The 16625-nt window shown below is 38.8% G+C and overlaps 1 protein-coding gene across 1 annotated transcript; it reads right to left on the reverse strand.

The window, feature by feature from the left end:
• Positions 1-336: 336 nt before the first annotated feature.
• Positions 337-16136, reverse strand: KIF11 (kinesin family member 11; the record flags this gene model as incomplete). Its single annotated transcript, XM_084210442.1, has 22 exons — positions 16046-16136; positions 13502-13634; positions 13314-13411; positions 13154-13232; positions 12638-12823; positions 12435-12559; positions 11014-11104; positions 10531-10773; positions 10322-10417; positions 9611-9699; positions 9016-9103; positions 8095-8283; positions 6728-6935; positions 6310-6482; positions 5905-6027; positions 4752-4910; positions 4214-4353; positions 3296-3575; positions 1952-2174; positions 1575-1729; positions 1139-1255; positions 337-459 (listed from the first exon to the last, which is right to left on the reverse strand). Exons 1-22 carry the CDS (start codon positions 16123-16125, stop codon positions 337-339), a joined length of 3198 nt encoding a protein of 1065 aa, XP_084066568.1. The 5' UTR covers positions 16126-16136.
• Positions 16137-16625: the final 489 nt, after the last annotated feature.

Below are 16625 nucleotides of genomic sequence, written 5' to 3' on the forward strand. Positions count from 1 at the left end.
TACATAAAATGCTAACTCATAATGCTGGCAAAGCATATTTCCACATGCCTTTCTGGTATTTTAAAATCTACTGAGAAACAGATAATTTCTTACTTGACAACATATATATATAACATAACAGCACCATAATCTGCAGGGGTTTTTTTCCTCTAAACTTTGCAAGCTGCAACATATAAAAATGGAACCAAGGCATGAGATTGAGCAGGTAAATCTTTTGATTCAACTTTGCATCACTATATCACTACATAGAGACACTGAGAATACCAAAAAAAGTTGTGGCTCAGTAAGACAGTAAGATAGAAATATCTGAAAACAGGGATCTGCAGAGGATATATCTTAGTTCACCAATCTTAAAGGATGCTTAGATTTCTGAAGAAACTCTTCTGTCATGTCCTCCATTTTGTTCTCCATTGGAGCTGCGGATTTGTTCTCTTTACCCTTTTTGACACTTCGTTTGTGCTGGGATTTAAAGAAAATACCCAATGTTAAAACAATACAAAGAAATCAAAGACTTCTGCTCATGTGCAATACAGTACATAGTGTTCTGAGAAAAAAACTTGATGTAACTCCTGAAAAAGGTTCCTAATATATTGCAGTTACTCAAGAGATTGACTGTAGACATACAGAAGCTCAACAGCTATTTTTAAAGGGTCCACAACAAGAAAATATGCTCTCCCCAGCAAGGAAACCCCTAGACTAGTATACCAAGAAGTTCACACTGATACATTGGTAGAGCAAAAGGGTCAGAAGCAAGTAAGTAAAAAACTCAACCCCATGAAGACTTAAGAATGCCAGTATTTCTGTCAGGCCTCTAAGAAAATACTCCAGGTACTTTGAACTCTTCCATTAACATATGTCTAGCAAATTATGACAACTTTCTTTATGGAGGATTATTTGCTGAGGAGTTTTCAACTGTCTGCCTAGCTTGTCAGAAATCTACAGTATTTTATCAACTATTAACTGCTATCAGAATCTGCTGTTACTTTCACACAAGGTTAACAAAGCATTATCTACAGGATTTGAACAAGTTGTGAGACTACCCTAAAATGTAAAAAATCACTTGAAACTACAGCACTGCTATGGAACAGTAATATTTCTTCTCAAATACACAGCTGTTTTGCTTATCTGGGGAAGTTACCTGGAAAAAAGGAATGCCACCATTTGTGTGGCAATACACATTTGTATCCATTAAGTATTTGTCACAAGCAAGGCTTTCACTGGGTTCTTGCAACTCTCCTTCCTCTTCCAACAGGTCCTAAAACAGAAATTTTCCAGAAAGATTTATTTAATGTCTGAATTTCCTTAATGAATGTATTAAGAATGATCAGATCCATAAAAGACATGGAACTTCTATTTTTGAAAAACAAGAAAGAAATCTAAACTATTAATATCATTACTTATTTTTCAAGAGATGGTTTTTGTCAAAAGCTCAGCACACTTGAGTCCAAGTACACTGTAAAACACAAAGGCTACAACAGCCCTAGGGTTCCAGTCAACTCTCCAAGAGGGCCTGGACAAACCTCAAAGACGTGAAATATTCATTCAAGAGCCTCATTTGCCATTTATGTACATACCTGACCTGCACTATTCTCCATCTCCTTTACCACACTGCTTAGCATAGCATCCAGATTTGATTGCCTTTGCCTTAGTTGCTCCAGAAGTAGCTGCCGGGGCTCTGTTCTCACAAGTGTGACAGGATAGAAGTAGTCTTTTCTCTGTGGAGTCGTCCCTTTAACAAAGATGATACACTTTTCAGTGTTTGCTTTAATTTCAGATCCTCAATTTTACATCAGCTCATTACAGAAATCATGCCTTGTTCACACACCATTCTTTGCATACATCTTTAAAGGTGTAAGGATGCCAGGTTATGTCGCCATTAACCTTCACTTATGAATTCTGGAACTCAAGTTGTCTTCTTTAAGACCATTCTGCCCCTGACCTGATTAAATACCTGTTGGAACATCCACTTTGAGATCCTCTTGCAGGAAACCATTAATCTGCATTAGTCCATGCTGTACTTCTTCCTTAAGTGCCAGCTTCTGCTCCACAAGTACCTCCTGATCCAACTTTATCTGATCCAGAAGGTCATTTACCACCTTCTCCTCAGCAGCCTTTTGTTTGCCAATGTGGTCAGTAATTTCAGCTATTGCTTTATCACAATTTTCTTCATTTTTCTGAAAATGAAACAAAAAACCAACCCAACTAAAAACACCAAGTTAACAGGAAAGGTAAGACTATGGCCTCTTTTCTAAGATGTGGTGCATGATTAGTGACATGACCTGAAACGAAACAACTGAGACCTCAAAATGAGAAGTTTCAGTGCCAGTTTTGCACTCTCATTTTGAGAGCGATCTTCAGAAGAGTCAGTTTCTTAGAAAGTATGATCACTTTAGAAAGCTAGTCACAAGAAAAAAGATGATGCCATCTGGTTCAGATCAGACTCCTCATGCTTCTATGCACAAACCCTGCACAGAATTAGGATATTCACCTGAATACAAACATCCTACAAGTACTAGAACCTTTATGCTTTTTTACAGGGAAAGGAAATTGTGTTTTCAGCCATTCCTGTTGAAATAAAACTCCTGAAGTGTTCAGCAGGTGCAACAGACACAGAGAGGTCTTGAGACAACAAATGCTTTTAGAGTTGGACTCAATGCTTGGAGATACTTTCCAACTCAGAATATTCTGTGTGAAGGAAGTTTCTAGTTGAGTTTTTCCTTCTCAAAGTTCGCAAAATATTGAATTTGCCTGTTTTATTGCCTATTACAACAATAAAACCAGGGTGGATGAGAAATTTGTGATGGAAATGAAAAAAAAAAGCCCCAAAACATGAGAAACTCTTAGGTAAGAGACCAGAATTTGTGTACACTTAAAAGGAATACTTTCTCCCATATTGATTCAATCTATCTGACCAATGAAATTATTTGCATCCTCCAGAAAATAGCCTGCATTTGATCACTGTGCATCTCCCAAGGACAGTACTGTAGATAAAGCTTTAGAATTAAACACCACTGAGATGATGTAAAACACTCAGATTACATGTACAAGTCAGTTGGATGGCATTAGCCATGGCACCATTTTTTGAGGTTATGGGCACTTGAAGTTCAAAGTCTTCCTCTTAATTTAGGGTTTTGATTTCCTCTAATTACATCTTCTCAAGCTCAGTAACATGACACTGCTATCAAAAAAAATAATCATAGTTTTGTTTTGACTAGAACTTTTTTCTTCCCTCTAAAAATCCTGTGGTAAAGTTTGTCTCAGGATGTTGTATTAGACTACAAATGACAATAAGTACCTTTTGTAAATACTGAAATTGCTGTTTCTCATCCTGGAATGACAACAGGTGCTGATTAGTAAAGTTGACCATTTGAGCAGCTGTAAATTCACTCCATGTATTGGTATGCTGAGACACATTTTTGAGATTGGTGAGAAGATGTTGACAGTGGTCATTGCATTCTTCCAGCATTGCCTTGTTTTCAGCATTTAAGCTCCTGAGCTCTTCAGAGAAATTATCCAGAGATGCAGTAAATTTGTTGTGATTGGAATTTGTACTGCTGACTAAGTCTGTAGTTTTCCTGCAACAACATATTTGTAAGAATTTAGAGATTTTGAAAGGCAGATTTTAACACAGTATACTTTCAGAAACATGAAACCAGAGCCAGTGAAATAGCACAGTTCTATCAAACCAGTTAATTATAATATTGTTCTACTTAGTAAATTTCCAGCACTTACAGCAGTAGGTTTGCTAAAAAAAAAAAAAACAAACAAAACCCCCACCAACCAAAAAAACCTAAAAGAGAACAGAAAGACCCTAACCACAAACTAAAAATGACTTCAGCAAGACCTTAGTTATTCAGTCTGCAATTAAATGAAACATTGCAACAGATACATTATTATCTGTCTATAGCTAAACCTTTGTAATATGTCCTGAAGTCCAGACACTGAGGGACACTCCTTAGCATATTGCTCCCAAAAAGAAACTTTATCACAACATGCTCTGGAGACAAGTTCAAGGGCAAGCCTTTTAAACTACTGTTTACTCTAGGGAAAGGCCAACTATGATCTACACTCTGTGGCAGAACCCAGCTCTAACGTACAGGCCATGACCAGCAGGTTTATAAGCACATAAATATGGAGAGCATCCAATTTTGAAGAACTCTTCATATACAGTTTATCTTCCATAAGCGTACAGCAAAAAGAATGCGCCCCTTACAGGTGAACGTTTTCTTGCATAGCAGTGATGGTGGTCTTCAGGCTTCCATTTCTTGTGAGTACATCAGTTAGGTTTTTCTGAGTCTCCTGAGCAAAAATTTCAAGGTGGCTTTGCAGTAAAGACATCAATTCGGCTGCACTCTATCAAGAAAATTACAAGTTTCGCTGTTAATTCTGCACTTGTTAACAGTCTCAAAGGGTACTTGAATGCCTGAATTAAAAATGCAGAAAAGGCAGAGTTCTGCAATTCTAAAGCAGAAGGTACAATTTTTGTGTAGCGAAGATACAGACACTTCCTTTTTGGAGACACATGTAAATGCAGGAATATTGGATATACAGCAAGGGGAAGGGAGATTTTGCTACGTTCCTACATAAACTACTTAAAGCAGCTTAACAAAAGCTGAATAGAATTAGGATCAAGTCACTGCCCTCCTGACATTTTTTCTGAAACCAGTACAATGGTTTACTACCACATTAGAGTTTAAATCAAAGCAAGCAATCACACTTGGTGTTCAGATGTTTTCTTACTCTAAGGATACCTTTCTGTGTGCCAACCTCGTCATTTCCACTTCTTCTTTTAAGCTGTCACAATTATGCTGGAGCTGAGCAAAGCCACTGGCTGTTTGTTCCTGTATTTTTTTCAGAGTGAGAAAAAGATCTCCAAAGAAGGTATCCATTTCCTTTTTATGCTCCTCCATCTTAAAAAATAAAAAAGTTTTACTTATAGTTATATTTTTATATCTTGACTTAAGAAACTGATATTTTCCCTAGCATAACTGACATAGAAACAAACTCTTCCCCGAGGAAATTGTCAAAAGGCATTAATAAAGTATTGTGCATAAAAGGCAGAAAGTCACACTTGGAATAACCTAAAGTTTGAGACTGGAGCTTAGTGTGGGGGCTATTCCAAACACAAAATTTGACATGCAAGGTAAACAAAATGGGAAAGTAGATAAGGAACAGCAACAGCTCATAAGCTGTGGACTATCTGCTGCCTAAGTCTGAAAACCAATAAAAAGCTTCCAGACAAGGGGAGTTGATATCTTATTAGCTATAATTGACAGGAGGGGAAAATGCTTCAGCAAGAGAAACAGGTCACCAGAAACCAAGACTTGAAGACTTGTATTTGACAAAAAAGGAGGGGGGGAAAGCCACAGTTCTACACAGGTATCACGAGATAGACTAGAACCCTAACTTGAAGCAAAAGACTTCAATAACTGCAGTATTGTTTGCACTTATTGTTGTTAACAAGATAAAGCATCACATTCCCCAGGACACAAAGGGACTATAGAAAAATTTGGTATGAAGGCAGAAAATTTTTAGAGTGGTAGGACTTGCCTATGTTGACTTTTTTTTTTTTCAGATTTCTGAAATACAGGGGGAAGAGTATATTAAATGTATCATGATATATTTGTTACATAAATATTTTGCATCTGTGTTTTGCCATTCTACTGTGGCACTTAGGCAAGCAGTTGTGCCAATATAGAGAACAAGCAAATTTACCACACCCAGGAGAGGAAAAAAGTCTGAAAGAAAGTTAAAAGACAGAACTCGTAGGACAGCATAAAGGGGAAAAGGCCAGACAAGTGGTGGAAACACTCTGGCATAGTGCAGAAAAACAAAGAACATATTATGTGTAAATTAAATTGAAAGAGAAGAGCACAAGGCAAAGAGGCAGGTAAAGTGCATTACCTGATCAGCCACAGCAGAATATTTCTTCAAGTTACTCTGGAACTGACAATTTAACCCCAAGATAAATTCTACTACTGGTGTCAAGCTATTTACTGCTCTTCCTAATCCAGTTTCATGCTCTTCCTAGGAAGGGGGGGAAAAAAAAACCCATTAAACCAGAACATGGCTGTTCCTTCACCTACATTTGTAAGAGGTTACTATGTACATATCCATGTGCTCTATTATGGCAGTATATGCTACTTAGTACATTACAGCTTGTGGGGGTGACATGGGAGAGACAATCATGGTCAGGTGGTGAAGCAGATACAGGTAAAGAGCACCAGAAAAAATGCTATACATTTACAGAACCCCTTTTGATCGAAACCAGTTTCAAATATTTAAGTAGGACTATGCAAATGTACTAACAATTAATCTCAGCAGCTCTGCTTTACAATCAAGTGATAGATTCTCATGCTGTGTTATTTTTTCAGACATGTGAGAAACTTCAGTAGACACCAATTCTTTAAGAGAGGCAAAAGATGCTGATACAACTGATGCAAGAATATCTGCTGTAGAAGAACTGGTAGACAGGAGGCCACCTGCAAAAGAAATCCAGAATTACAAACTTTTTAAAAATTCCCCTGCAAGATAGGAACTCTTTTTATTACTCATCACATAATTGCCCCTTACAGGAAGGCTGTGGATCATCCCAGATACATTACTGGTGCAACCATAATCATTATGTCACTTAAATAAAGGCACCTCTTTCCTAAAACAGACACATTTTAGGAAGTGGTCTTTGAGATTACTACAAGATGACTACTAATACAGGTATTACACTTACCTATAAAATTTGTGTAATCTGCCAGCATCTGTTGCTGCTTCAAACTGTTTTCAGTAATTGAATCTTGTATTTTGCTGAATGAAGCATTCATTTGTTCTGCAAATGTATTTTGGACAACAGCATTGTGCTGATCAACAGCCCTCTTACGGTCCAGTTTCGCATGGAGCCCAGACACATCTCTTGTAGTTTCTTCAACTGTACTTAGTAACTGTAATTTTTAAAGTTATTTTAGTAAGTCTTTAAACAAGAAGTCAAGCATATATTATATAAGGAAAGGCAAACAGTTCTGAGTTTAAGAAGCTCTCTGTAAAGACAGGTATTTCCCTTTACGCCATAAAATTACAACTGTTCTGGACCCCGGTGTTATGTCATTTATGCTTTTAGAACATGGGAAAAAGTTACCTACTAGAGACCATTTGTTCTGCTTTAAAATCAAAGCATTAATAAATTACTTCCTCAGTATTTAAGGAATAAAGGTGTCACTCAGAATGGTAAATACCTGAGCACTTCAACTTTTTTCTGAACAATCTGACAGTAAATATATTTTTTAATTTGGTACTAAAGCAAGAGGTTTTTAGTACCAGTCCTGTGATAAATAATTTAGAATTCATACAAATAGTGGAGTCCTGGTTTGTAGTGAGCATAAGTAATATCTGTACCTATTTGTCTCAAACACTCCACAACCCACATGTAAAAACCAGGCATTACCTCCTAATCTTACAGGAATCCAAATAAAAAGAAAGTCATGGTGCCTGAAGATACAAGTTTCATCACTTTGCAGTTTAAATAGCAGGACACACACTCTCTCCCTACCTCAAGTCTGTTTGGATAATTTCGACTAATCTACAAACACATCAAAGCCATACCCTAAAACACAGAGGTGACAGGACAACATGATTCAAAGCTTTTTGCTGTTTTCCTACCCCAGTTCATAGAATGGTTTGGGTTGGTAAGGACATCGAAGACCACTTACTTCCAAACCTCCGACCATGTGCAGGGACATGTTCCACTAGACCAGGTCCTTCAGGTATGTAAAACTTACTGTTTTGCAGGACCAGTCATAAAATTTTGAAAGAAAATTACTTATTCTGCAAAAAAACTCATGATAATTGATACTGCAAAGCACTGGAACTCCCATGACAAACTGGCTTGAGGGAAAGTTAGTTCCAGACCAACCAGAGTGTTTAGCAGTCAACTGTCAATACTACCACAGAGAAAGTCCTGCAATCTAACCCTAGTTTTCCATCTTAAATTCAGGTCTTGTCTCACTCACATCACACTTTAGCAACAATTGGTTTCCTTGAATAGCCCATGAAACTCCCAGAGATAGGAAGCTGTTTTACATTAGGTACAAGAACTGCGACCACCTGGCTAGCTGTGCCATGAAGCTTTTGTTCAGTATTTTCCAAAACTGAAACCACGTATTCTTCCTCAGCCAGCTGAACTTTGGTTTCTTGCAGATCTTTCTGTGTTTCTTCCAGTTCTTTCTCCTTGATCTGCAAATCTGTTTTACACTGTTCAAGTTCATTTTTACTGACTCTGAATAGTTCAGTGACCTAAATAGGAAGACAATCAAAAAGGCAACACCACTCTTTATAAATGTGACAGTCTCATTTCACATCTCTCAAATTACATTACAATGACAGAAGGCAAATGCAATGCAGAAGGCAATGCAATTTCAGCTGTAGGACTCAGGTCAGGTTTTATAGTCTTTGTAATCACTGAAAATATCAAGCCAACAGCATTCTCACTGTAATAATCACTTGCTTCCCCTCTCAAAACATAAGAGCAAACTACCATTACAGCACAAGGAAAAGAATCCCACTGAACAAACATAACCAGATAGACTGAGAAGAGCCAGTAAAGCTGATTACGTAGAAGAATTACATATACCAGCAAATTAATATCTACATTTCTCTTAAACAAGGAGCTCCAATTTTTGTGTAATTTGTTAAAAGGAAGCTCATGACCTCTCTCTCCTCAAGATGATATCATTTTACAAGCAGATTTTTTGCTGAAAGTTCAGCAAAGAAAATTATAGTAGTAGACATGAAAACAGCTTTAAAAATAAGTACTACAACCTGCAATTTCATATACATTATTTCAAATTCCTAAATTCAAGGACTATGAAGCTTCCATTCTTGACTAACTGGGGAACTTTCAAGACCAACAACAACAAAAACAATCTTCTGACTGTTCTTTGAAGTCTTTTTCCTCCTTTTGACAGGAAGAATGAATTTCTTCAATTTTTTGGCAGATTTAGGGCACACCTGAAAAACAACACTTACCTTTTTCAATTCTTCCTCCATGACACTGATTTTGTCAATATACTCTGTAATTTGTTCTTCCTGGACTGTCAGCTTTCCATTAAGGGCTCTCAAGCAAGGATTAAAATAAGAAACAAATTAGTCAAGTAAGAGGTATCTTCAAGATTTACACTACATTTTCAGTAATTCTGGAAAATTCTACATGAATAGCAAGTAATTTTCACTAAAGGCAGAGAAGATTTAAGGCAATTTTCCATTGTAAACTTTCTGTGCAAACTAGCCCTATTAAAAGTGAAGTTAAGTATATCAAGTTTACTTTCCTGTATTAGCTTCCACTTTAAAAAAAAAAAAAAAAAAAGGCTGCATGTATAAATCTGCATGCTGGCTAGTGCTTATGGTAAGTTCCACACATACATAAATTCCTCAGTGCCAGCCAATTAGATTTTATCTGCATCATCATCAATTTTGAAAGAACAAGTTGACCAAACAGTTAAGTTTTCCCAACTATCTTCAACTTCCTGGATTAAAAATATATCTGAAAGTATTTCTGTATAAGTATAGGTACCAGTATCTGAGATTTGTTGCTAATAATTTTATAGAAATTTTAAAGACATACTCATAGTTTTCAACAGAAATATAGACTCCATTTTTCTCTCGAGCAGCAGCAAGGTCTCGCTTCAGACGCTCAATCTCTTCAGTGTATTCCTGCATAAAGAAACAACCACGTGTAAACATGAACATTTCTATTCTGGTTTTGATACTCAGTTTAACAGATACTTCACAAAGGTAGTGCTCTACAGAAGTTTTGCATAAGCACAAGAGCAAAGTACTTCCCCTCTGTTCTAAGTTCAGTATAGCACCATTTAAATTCCTACCACTGGCTATATGTAGAGCATTGAAATGTTCCATTTGAAGGTCATACTTGGTTGCATTTAGCAGCTTACAATAGGAATCCCAGCTTCCTTAGGGACAGAGCTACTTTACACTGGCTCTTCACTTGTACTTACTGACAAGTTCCCTTTAATTCAAGCACTTTCTAGGGAAAGTGCAAAATTGCAAACATGTAATATCCACAGTCATAGCTAGTAGCAATAGCCCTCTTTTCAACTTCAGCCTTATTAACAGTTCCGATATCTGCAGGGGCCATGGCTATGTAAGCGCAGCTTTAGTTTAAAAGCATCAGTTCATTAATTAAAATCACTTCAGAGAAGCACTGCTACTAGTTACAGTTTCTCCCATACTCATAAATCCTGCACAGCAAAGATTACATTAACAAGAAGTCATGCCTAACTTGTAACTTCATTTTTTAAGTTATATGTCTAGTTACCTTAATAAGAGCTTTTTTTGTTAGCTTCTGATTAACTTCAGGCTTGTTCATGATGTTCTTTGCTCTATGGGCATATTCCAGTGTACTCAATGTTTCCTATGAAAAACAGATGTAACACTAGGTCAAGCTGATGAATTAAGTCATATTTTTGAATCATTAGCAAAATATATTACTTAATTTAGGAATAGGTTTTCAGACTTTAAATTTACCTCAAGATTTACAGATGCAGGTGAGATTGTGGCAATTATTGATGTTTTTGTCCGTCCTCCAAGAGAGTCTTGAAGGATTCTTGTGAGTTTAGATTCCCTGTATGGAATATGAGGGGCTCTTTCCACTAGAGCAGTAATAACTCTTCCAAGTGTCAGCAGAGATTGGTTGATATTTCCAGCTTCACGAGCTCTTTTGTCAACAGCCCCAGACCGACCAATATTTTCACTTCCTGCAAGATCAACCTGAAAGGCAGGTTATGCTTCTGTCTCAATCACCCTGAAGAATGCTTGCCCCAAAGTCTTGCAGAACACATAAAAGAGCTTACCAGTTTTTCAGGAGACACTGGGGCGACAAATGGGACTGATATTTTTCAGAGTGACAAATACACTTCACTTTGAGAGCAGTAATTTTTCCCTTTATCAGGAAAAAACTCTAGTACATGGCTAAAAATTCTATCAATGACACTTAGTTCAAATACTTACCAAGTTTAGCTTTCCAATTTTAACAAGTTCTTCTCCATCTATCGTTGTTTCTTTCATATGGATGGTAATTGAAAACACAGAGTGGGAACGGCTGCAAAAGAAACCAGTTTCAGATGTTCCATTAAAGCCAAAGATCTAGTTGTAATATGACTGCTGCAAGTTCTGTTCTCTTTATAGAGAATACATTTAGCCCATGAATTACAAATTACATTTTCAATACACAAAGTTATTCTGCTAAGTATAATTTTGTGTGTGTGTATATGAATATGTAAAAACAGTGATAAAGCAACTGGTTGACATTTGACTCATTCAATCCTATAGATTTTCACTTATTTCAAGGAAAAGCAAGAGAAATGCCTTGGTCTTGCTTACATTTGAGTATTCTCAACTCACAAGCATCACATGAAAACTGACTTGCAGATTTTTTTTCAGTCCTTATGCTAAGAACAGTTTCAGAGAATGTGAGATTAAGGAACATAACTTTCTTTATGCAGGCTAAGAAAATTTAGCAACTAGTTGAATCCAATATTAAAAATTTAGAAGTTTAATTAATTTTTCAATCAGAAACAGTAATACAGTTTAAGATAATAGAATAATGGAATGGTTGCATCTAACTCCAACGCCCCTACCATGGGCAAGGACACCTTCCACTAGACCAGGCTGCTCAAAGCCCTGTCCAACATGGCCTTGGACACTTCTAGGGATGGAGTACCCACAATTTCTCTGGTCAACATGTTCCAGTGTTTTCCTTTAATAAGCTTTTACTAGAGGAAGCTGACATATATAGAAAGCCATAGATGTCAAATTACACCAGTTTGACCATACATAAAACAACACCTTAGGCACATCAATTTCCAAAATTCCCTGGAATCTCAGACAAAACGAGTTCTGTGTTCCAATCAGTGGTAGAAAACACCCATTTCCTTCCACCCATAGACAGACATGCTTAGTATATCTTGAAATTAAAATACAATACAGACAGGGTACTACATTCCTTACTGTTGCAGCACTGGATCACTACTTGTTCAGTGATATAGACTTCACATCTGCAGCTCAAGAATGTGAAAGCAGTAATAAAAAAAGTTATTTCTGACCTAGATGCCCCTATTACATTCTATGACCTGCAACCATATGAAGCAGCCCTTATTGCCATAGAATCTTATCCCCAGCTTCCACAACCGAATTTGCAAGTTTTACAGAAGCTGGCTGGGGCTAAACCATGACACCCCTTCATACACCTACTGCAATCATCCCACAGCACGTGGTAAGGAAGATATTTTAACTCCGGCTTTCTAACCCACATTTGATAGTCTGCACTGTGATAGACATGATATCATGTTTGCACTAGCTGCTTATTTCTTCAGTAAGATCCTGTTTAAGAAAGAACAAAACAAGGCTTCTGAAATGGGGAAGATTTTTACCTGGAATATGCGTTCATGTAAGTAGCTGCAGTTGTTCTTTTGGCTGCACCCCTTTCCAGGATTTGGTAAACCTGATTTTTGTTGTGTACAGTTACTTCTTCCAGGCCTTTAATAATTACACCCCTCTGTCAGAAATTAATACATGCTTATTATACATCTCTCAGCAATCCTGAAAGCCTCAAGATGAATTTTGTAACACTAACCTTGTTTCGAGGGTCATCAAACATCTGCAATCTTTCTCCAACATCAGGAGTAGGATTCAAAAGATCAAAAAGCTCCTCATTATAGATTTCCAAAAGAGAGACTTTCACTGAAAATTCAGTCCCATTCTCTGTGAGTTTTTCAAATATTTGATGCAATGTACGGGGTATGATACCTGCTAGCGGATCCTGTAAAATAAAAAAGTATTTGATTTATAAATGTACTGAAAGGGATTTGGAGCTAGGGGTAGGGTTTCAACTAAACAGTCTGACTGTATATAAATAAGAATAAAGATGATCTTCCCTATAAAAGTCACCCAGAGTTGAGCGCAATACATTAAAGATGTTAAGTTGTCCTTTTCATATAAATAAATGAGATCATTTGTTAATTTACAAAAACTTAAGGAAAGTCAGCTTCAGAATTTGAAAGGCCTCAACTTTTGATTTTCTTTAGCCTTCTGCAGTTTCCAACTTTGAACTACAGTACAAACAAGAGAAATCCCAGAAGTGGTAATATACCTCTTCCCAAGTATATTCTTCATTGGGTGAACGCTCCCCTTCCATTGTGAAGGTCTTGCCAGTACCAGTTTGGCCATAACTGAGAGAATAAAAATAAAAATGTAAACAAGAAACTAAAATACAAATAAATTTTCCTAATAGTAATTAATGTCTTACTTACGCAAACACTGTACAGTTGTAGCCCATAATAACTTCATCCAAAATGGGACACACAACACTCCTGTATACATCAATCTGCTTTGCCTGAGCTCCAAAAACCTATTGGCACAAAGACAACACATCCCATATAATGTGTAACACAACACTAAGTACCAGCTTGTTTCTGGAAGTCCCCAAGCAGTTACTAACCATATCAAACGTGTAAGTCTTTCTTGATGACTTATCTGTCACTCCTCCAGTGCGGACACTGACTTCCTTTCTTGCCTGATCACAGTCTACAACAGCGTAGGAGCTCACTTTAAGTTCTGAGGCATTAAAAGGCCTAAAAGGACAGGAGTCAGAAATATCAGATTGAAATCATTGCTAACCAGAACACAAACAGATGAAGCAGAAATGTCACTCAGTTTAAGCATCTAGAATAGTAAAACCGGGCAAAACCCCAGTTTTTAACTTTATCTGTTGAATAATTGTTTAAGAAAAAATGCTGCAATTTGGCAGTTTACAGACCCTGTTTTTCCTTTTTTTCCACTGTGACACAACTCAGGCTTTTTGTTTGTTACATACATATTTTTAACAGGCCTATAACCGCTTTCAAGATCATATAGATATGCACACAGCTAACAGGGATCAGAACATGTCCTGTTGCAGGGGGTAGAAGATTAAACATACCCAACAACTGTCCAAATAAGAGCCTTAAAAAAAAAAACCAAAGCAAAACAAAAAAACCCAACCACTCATTACATGCAAGTTAACACAATAGTGAATCAAATGCTGATAACACAACACTCTAAAGCACCAAAAATACTAACATATCCTACTAATTGCAGGACAGTAAGCAGCAACACCAGAACCTTATAGGTGACCTGAGCCGTCAGCTTGAAAACATAACTTCTACAATCTTGTACTCTTTAAAATATCTTAACACTAGAGACACTTCAGATGCTCTTTCAAATATAATGTTAAAGAAGAAAAACAAAACACAAGAAAACCACAAGCACATGACACCTCGAGTTTCCTGAACTTTGTGGCTAACATTTCTCCCTCAATACATCACTGAGGCTGAAGTGTCAGATTCTAAACAGACCATGGGACACACTTGGGTGCAAGATCGACTGATGACAACACAAGAACACAAAAATCTTGTGCAGAGGAGCAAGTCACAGCTTCAGGCTCATGACTTTGAAAGTAACAGAACAATGAACACATTCTGCTGTGTAACCAGGAAACACTGAACCAGTCCATGGCAGGAGGTACAAGAGCCCACGGCTGTGATAGTAGGGGAACAATTTAGCTGGGCTGAAGCAGGAGTACAGATCACCACCATCACCACTACACAAGCAGCTGCTTGGCGTGCCATGGGGACATTTGATCTCAAGTTCACCCCAAAGTATGAAGTACGTTATGCATATTAACAACGCTAATGGATGCATTTTGAGTTTCCAAATTCATGTTTTACCAAAGCTCAGTAGACATGCTGCTTATAAAGATTTGTTATATGCTCAGATTGATCAGGTTTTGGGGAAAAATCAGGACACCAAAGAACACAGTTGCATCTACCTTCATATCTGTAAGATAAGGACAATCTGATTGGATGCAGAAGAAAAAAGAAAGGTGGAAGAAAGACTTACTAGCTCAAATAAACTGAAGCTATTAGGAAAAAAAAAAGCTCTACAAAGGCATGAGCGGGCAAGGAACTTCTAAGAGGTTAGAAACTAACTCTTGACATAGCAATTAATCTATGAGCTACAACAAAAGTAGAACTCCAGCATGGACAGTCCTAATGCTACTTTCATAGTGAGCATCATATTTAGTTAAAATAGATATTAATACTTGATAAAGCTATTCTAGAACAATTGAGAGATAAAAAACCCCAACTTCTAAAGGTAATTTAAACACTATACATAATATATTACCAATACTACAGTTTTAACAAACAATGCTTTATTATTTAAGACCTAGTATTAGCAAACAATCCCTTAAAACCACCTCAGAATTACAAAGAGAACCTAATTTTATGGTATATGAAATTTATCATTTCATACCAAAAAGTAAATTCATCTTATCAACCAAGACATTTAGTCATTTTCAATTCAGCAGTAGACCCCCATCCCATTGTTTGTCCCCTGTAAAGTCTGCATCAATGAAGTTATGTTATGTGACAGATATACCAGAGCGGGAGTAGCAACGTTTTTAGCTGTCAAAGCTTAGCGACTTCCCACAGGAGCCCACAGAAGGGCAAAACTCAGTCTAGGTTTTTGTGTATCGGATATCATACTAATTCTGCGTAGCTCTTCTTGAACTTCCAAGACAACTTCATACTGGGTGTGCACTGAATGAAGATCAGGAACTGCAGCTTTTTGCCTTTTTAAGCTATAAAAAGTCGCTCATAACAGCCTTACTTCTGCGGAAGCGCCGCTTTCCCGGCAGACCAGTGCCCGGGACAGGCAGCTCCCAGCACGGTGCCGAGGCCGCTCAGGGGTACGGGGGGAGGCTCTCTCGCCGCAATCCCTCAGAGCAGGTATCCGCAGCCGGGCACAGCAGCCCAGCAGAGCCACAGCTGCACAGTGCCTGTCGCACGGCGGCGGCCTCGGCCCGCCGGCCCCGCGAGCTGTCCGGGGCACTGAGCACAGAACGGCTGGGCCCAAGTCCCGGAGACAGCAATGCGGGACCTCCCCGCGGCTTGCCCGCGGACCGGCCCCCAACGCTCACCCGGAGAAGGGCCACCGCGCTTACCTGCATCGCACCACCACCTGGATGTTCTTGCCCTTCTCCTCCTTCTTGGTGCCACCGCCCTGTGAGCTGAAAGAAGCCATGGCGGGACGGAGCCGGCACCGAAGCGCTGCAGCGGAGCCGGGACTCGGTTCGGCCGCGCGCGCCAACGCCACTTTGAACCGCGCACGGCCCGGCCCGGCCAATCAGCGGCGGCCCCGGGGCACCACGGGACGGGATTTCAAATCCTGGGGGTGGCGCGCGCCGCAGCTCTGCCCTGTCCCGCCTCCGTGAGGGCGGTGGGTTAGGCCGGGCCGCGCTCCCCGAGTCTCTGTGCTGCTGGTCTCGCTGAACCGTGATGTGCTACCTGATGTCCACCCGTACCTACGGTACGGCTCGTCTGTGCCGCCAGTACCGCGATAGTGCCAGCAGGCCAATATCTGGCCTTATCTGCGGCTGCCGCTGACACCCACCGGTCTGGGGGCAGCCACACTCCTCGCCTGCCATCAATCTTCCACAGTCATGTAATCCTTATAACCCTTTCTCACAGGTCAAGCCTTCCGGCCATCCGTTCTTCTGTCCCCCCTAGCTCTCCAGCTGGCCC

Source organism: Fringilla coelebs (assembly GCF_963513975.1).
Source record: "Fringilla coelebs genome assembly, chromosome: 8".
NCBI lineage: Eukaryota > Metazoa > Chordata > Aves > Passeriformes > Fringillidae > Fringilla > Fringilla coelebs.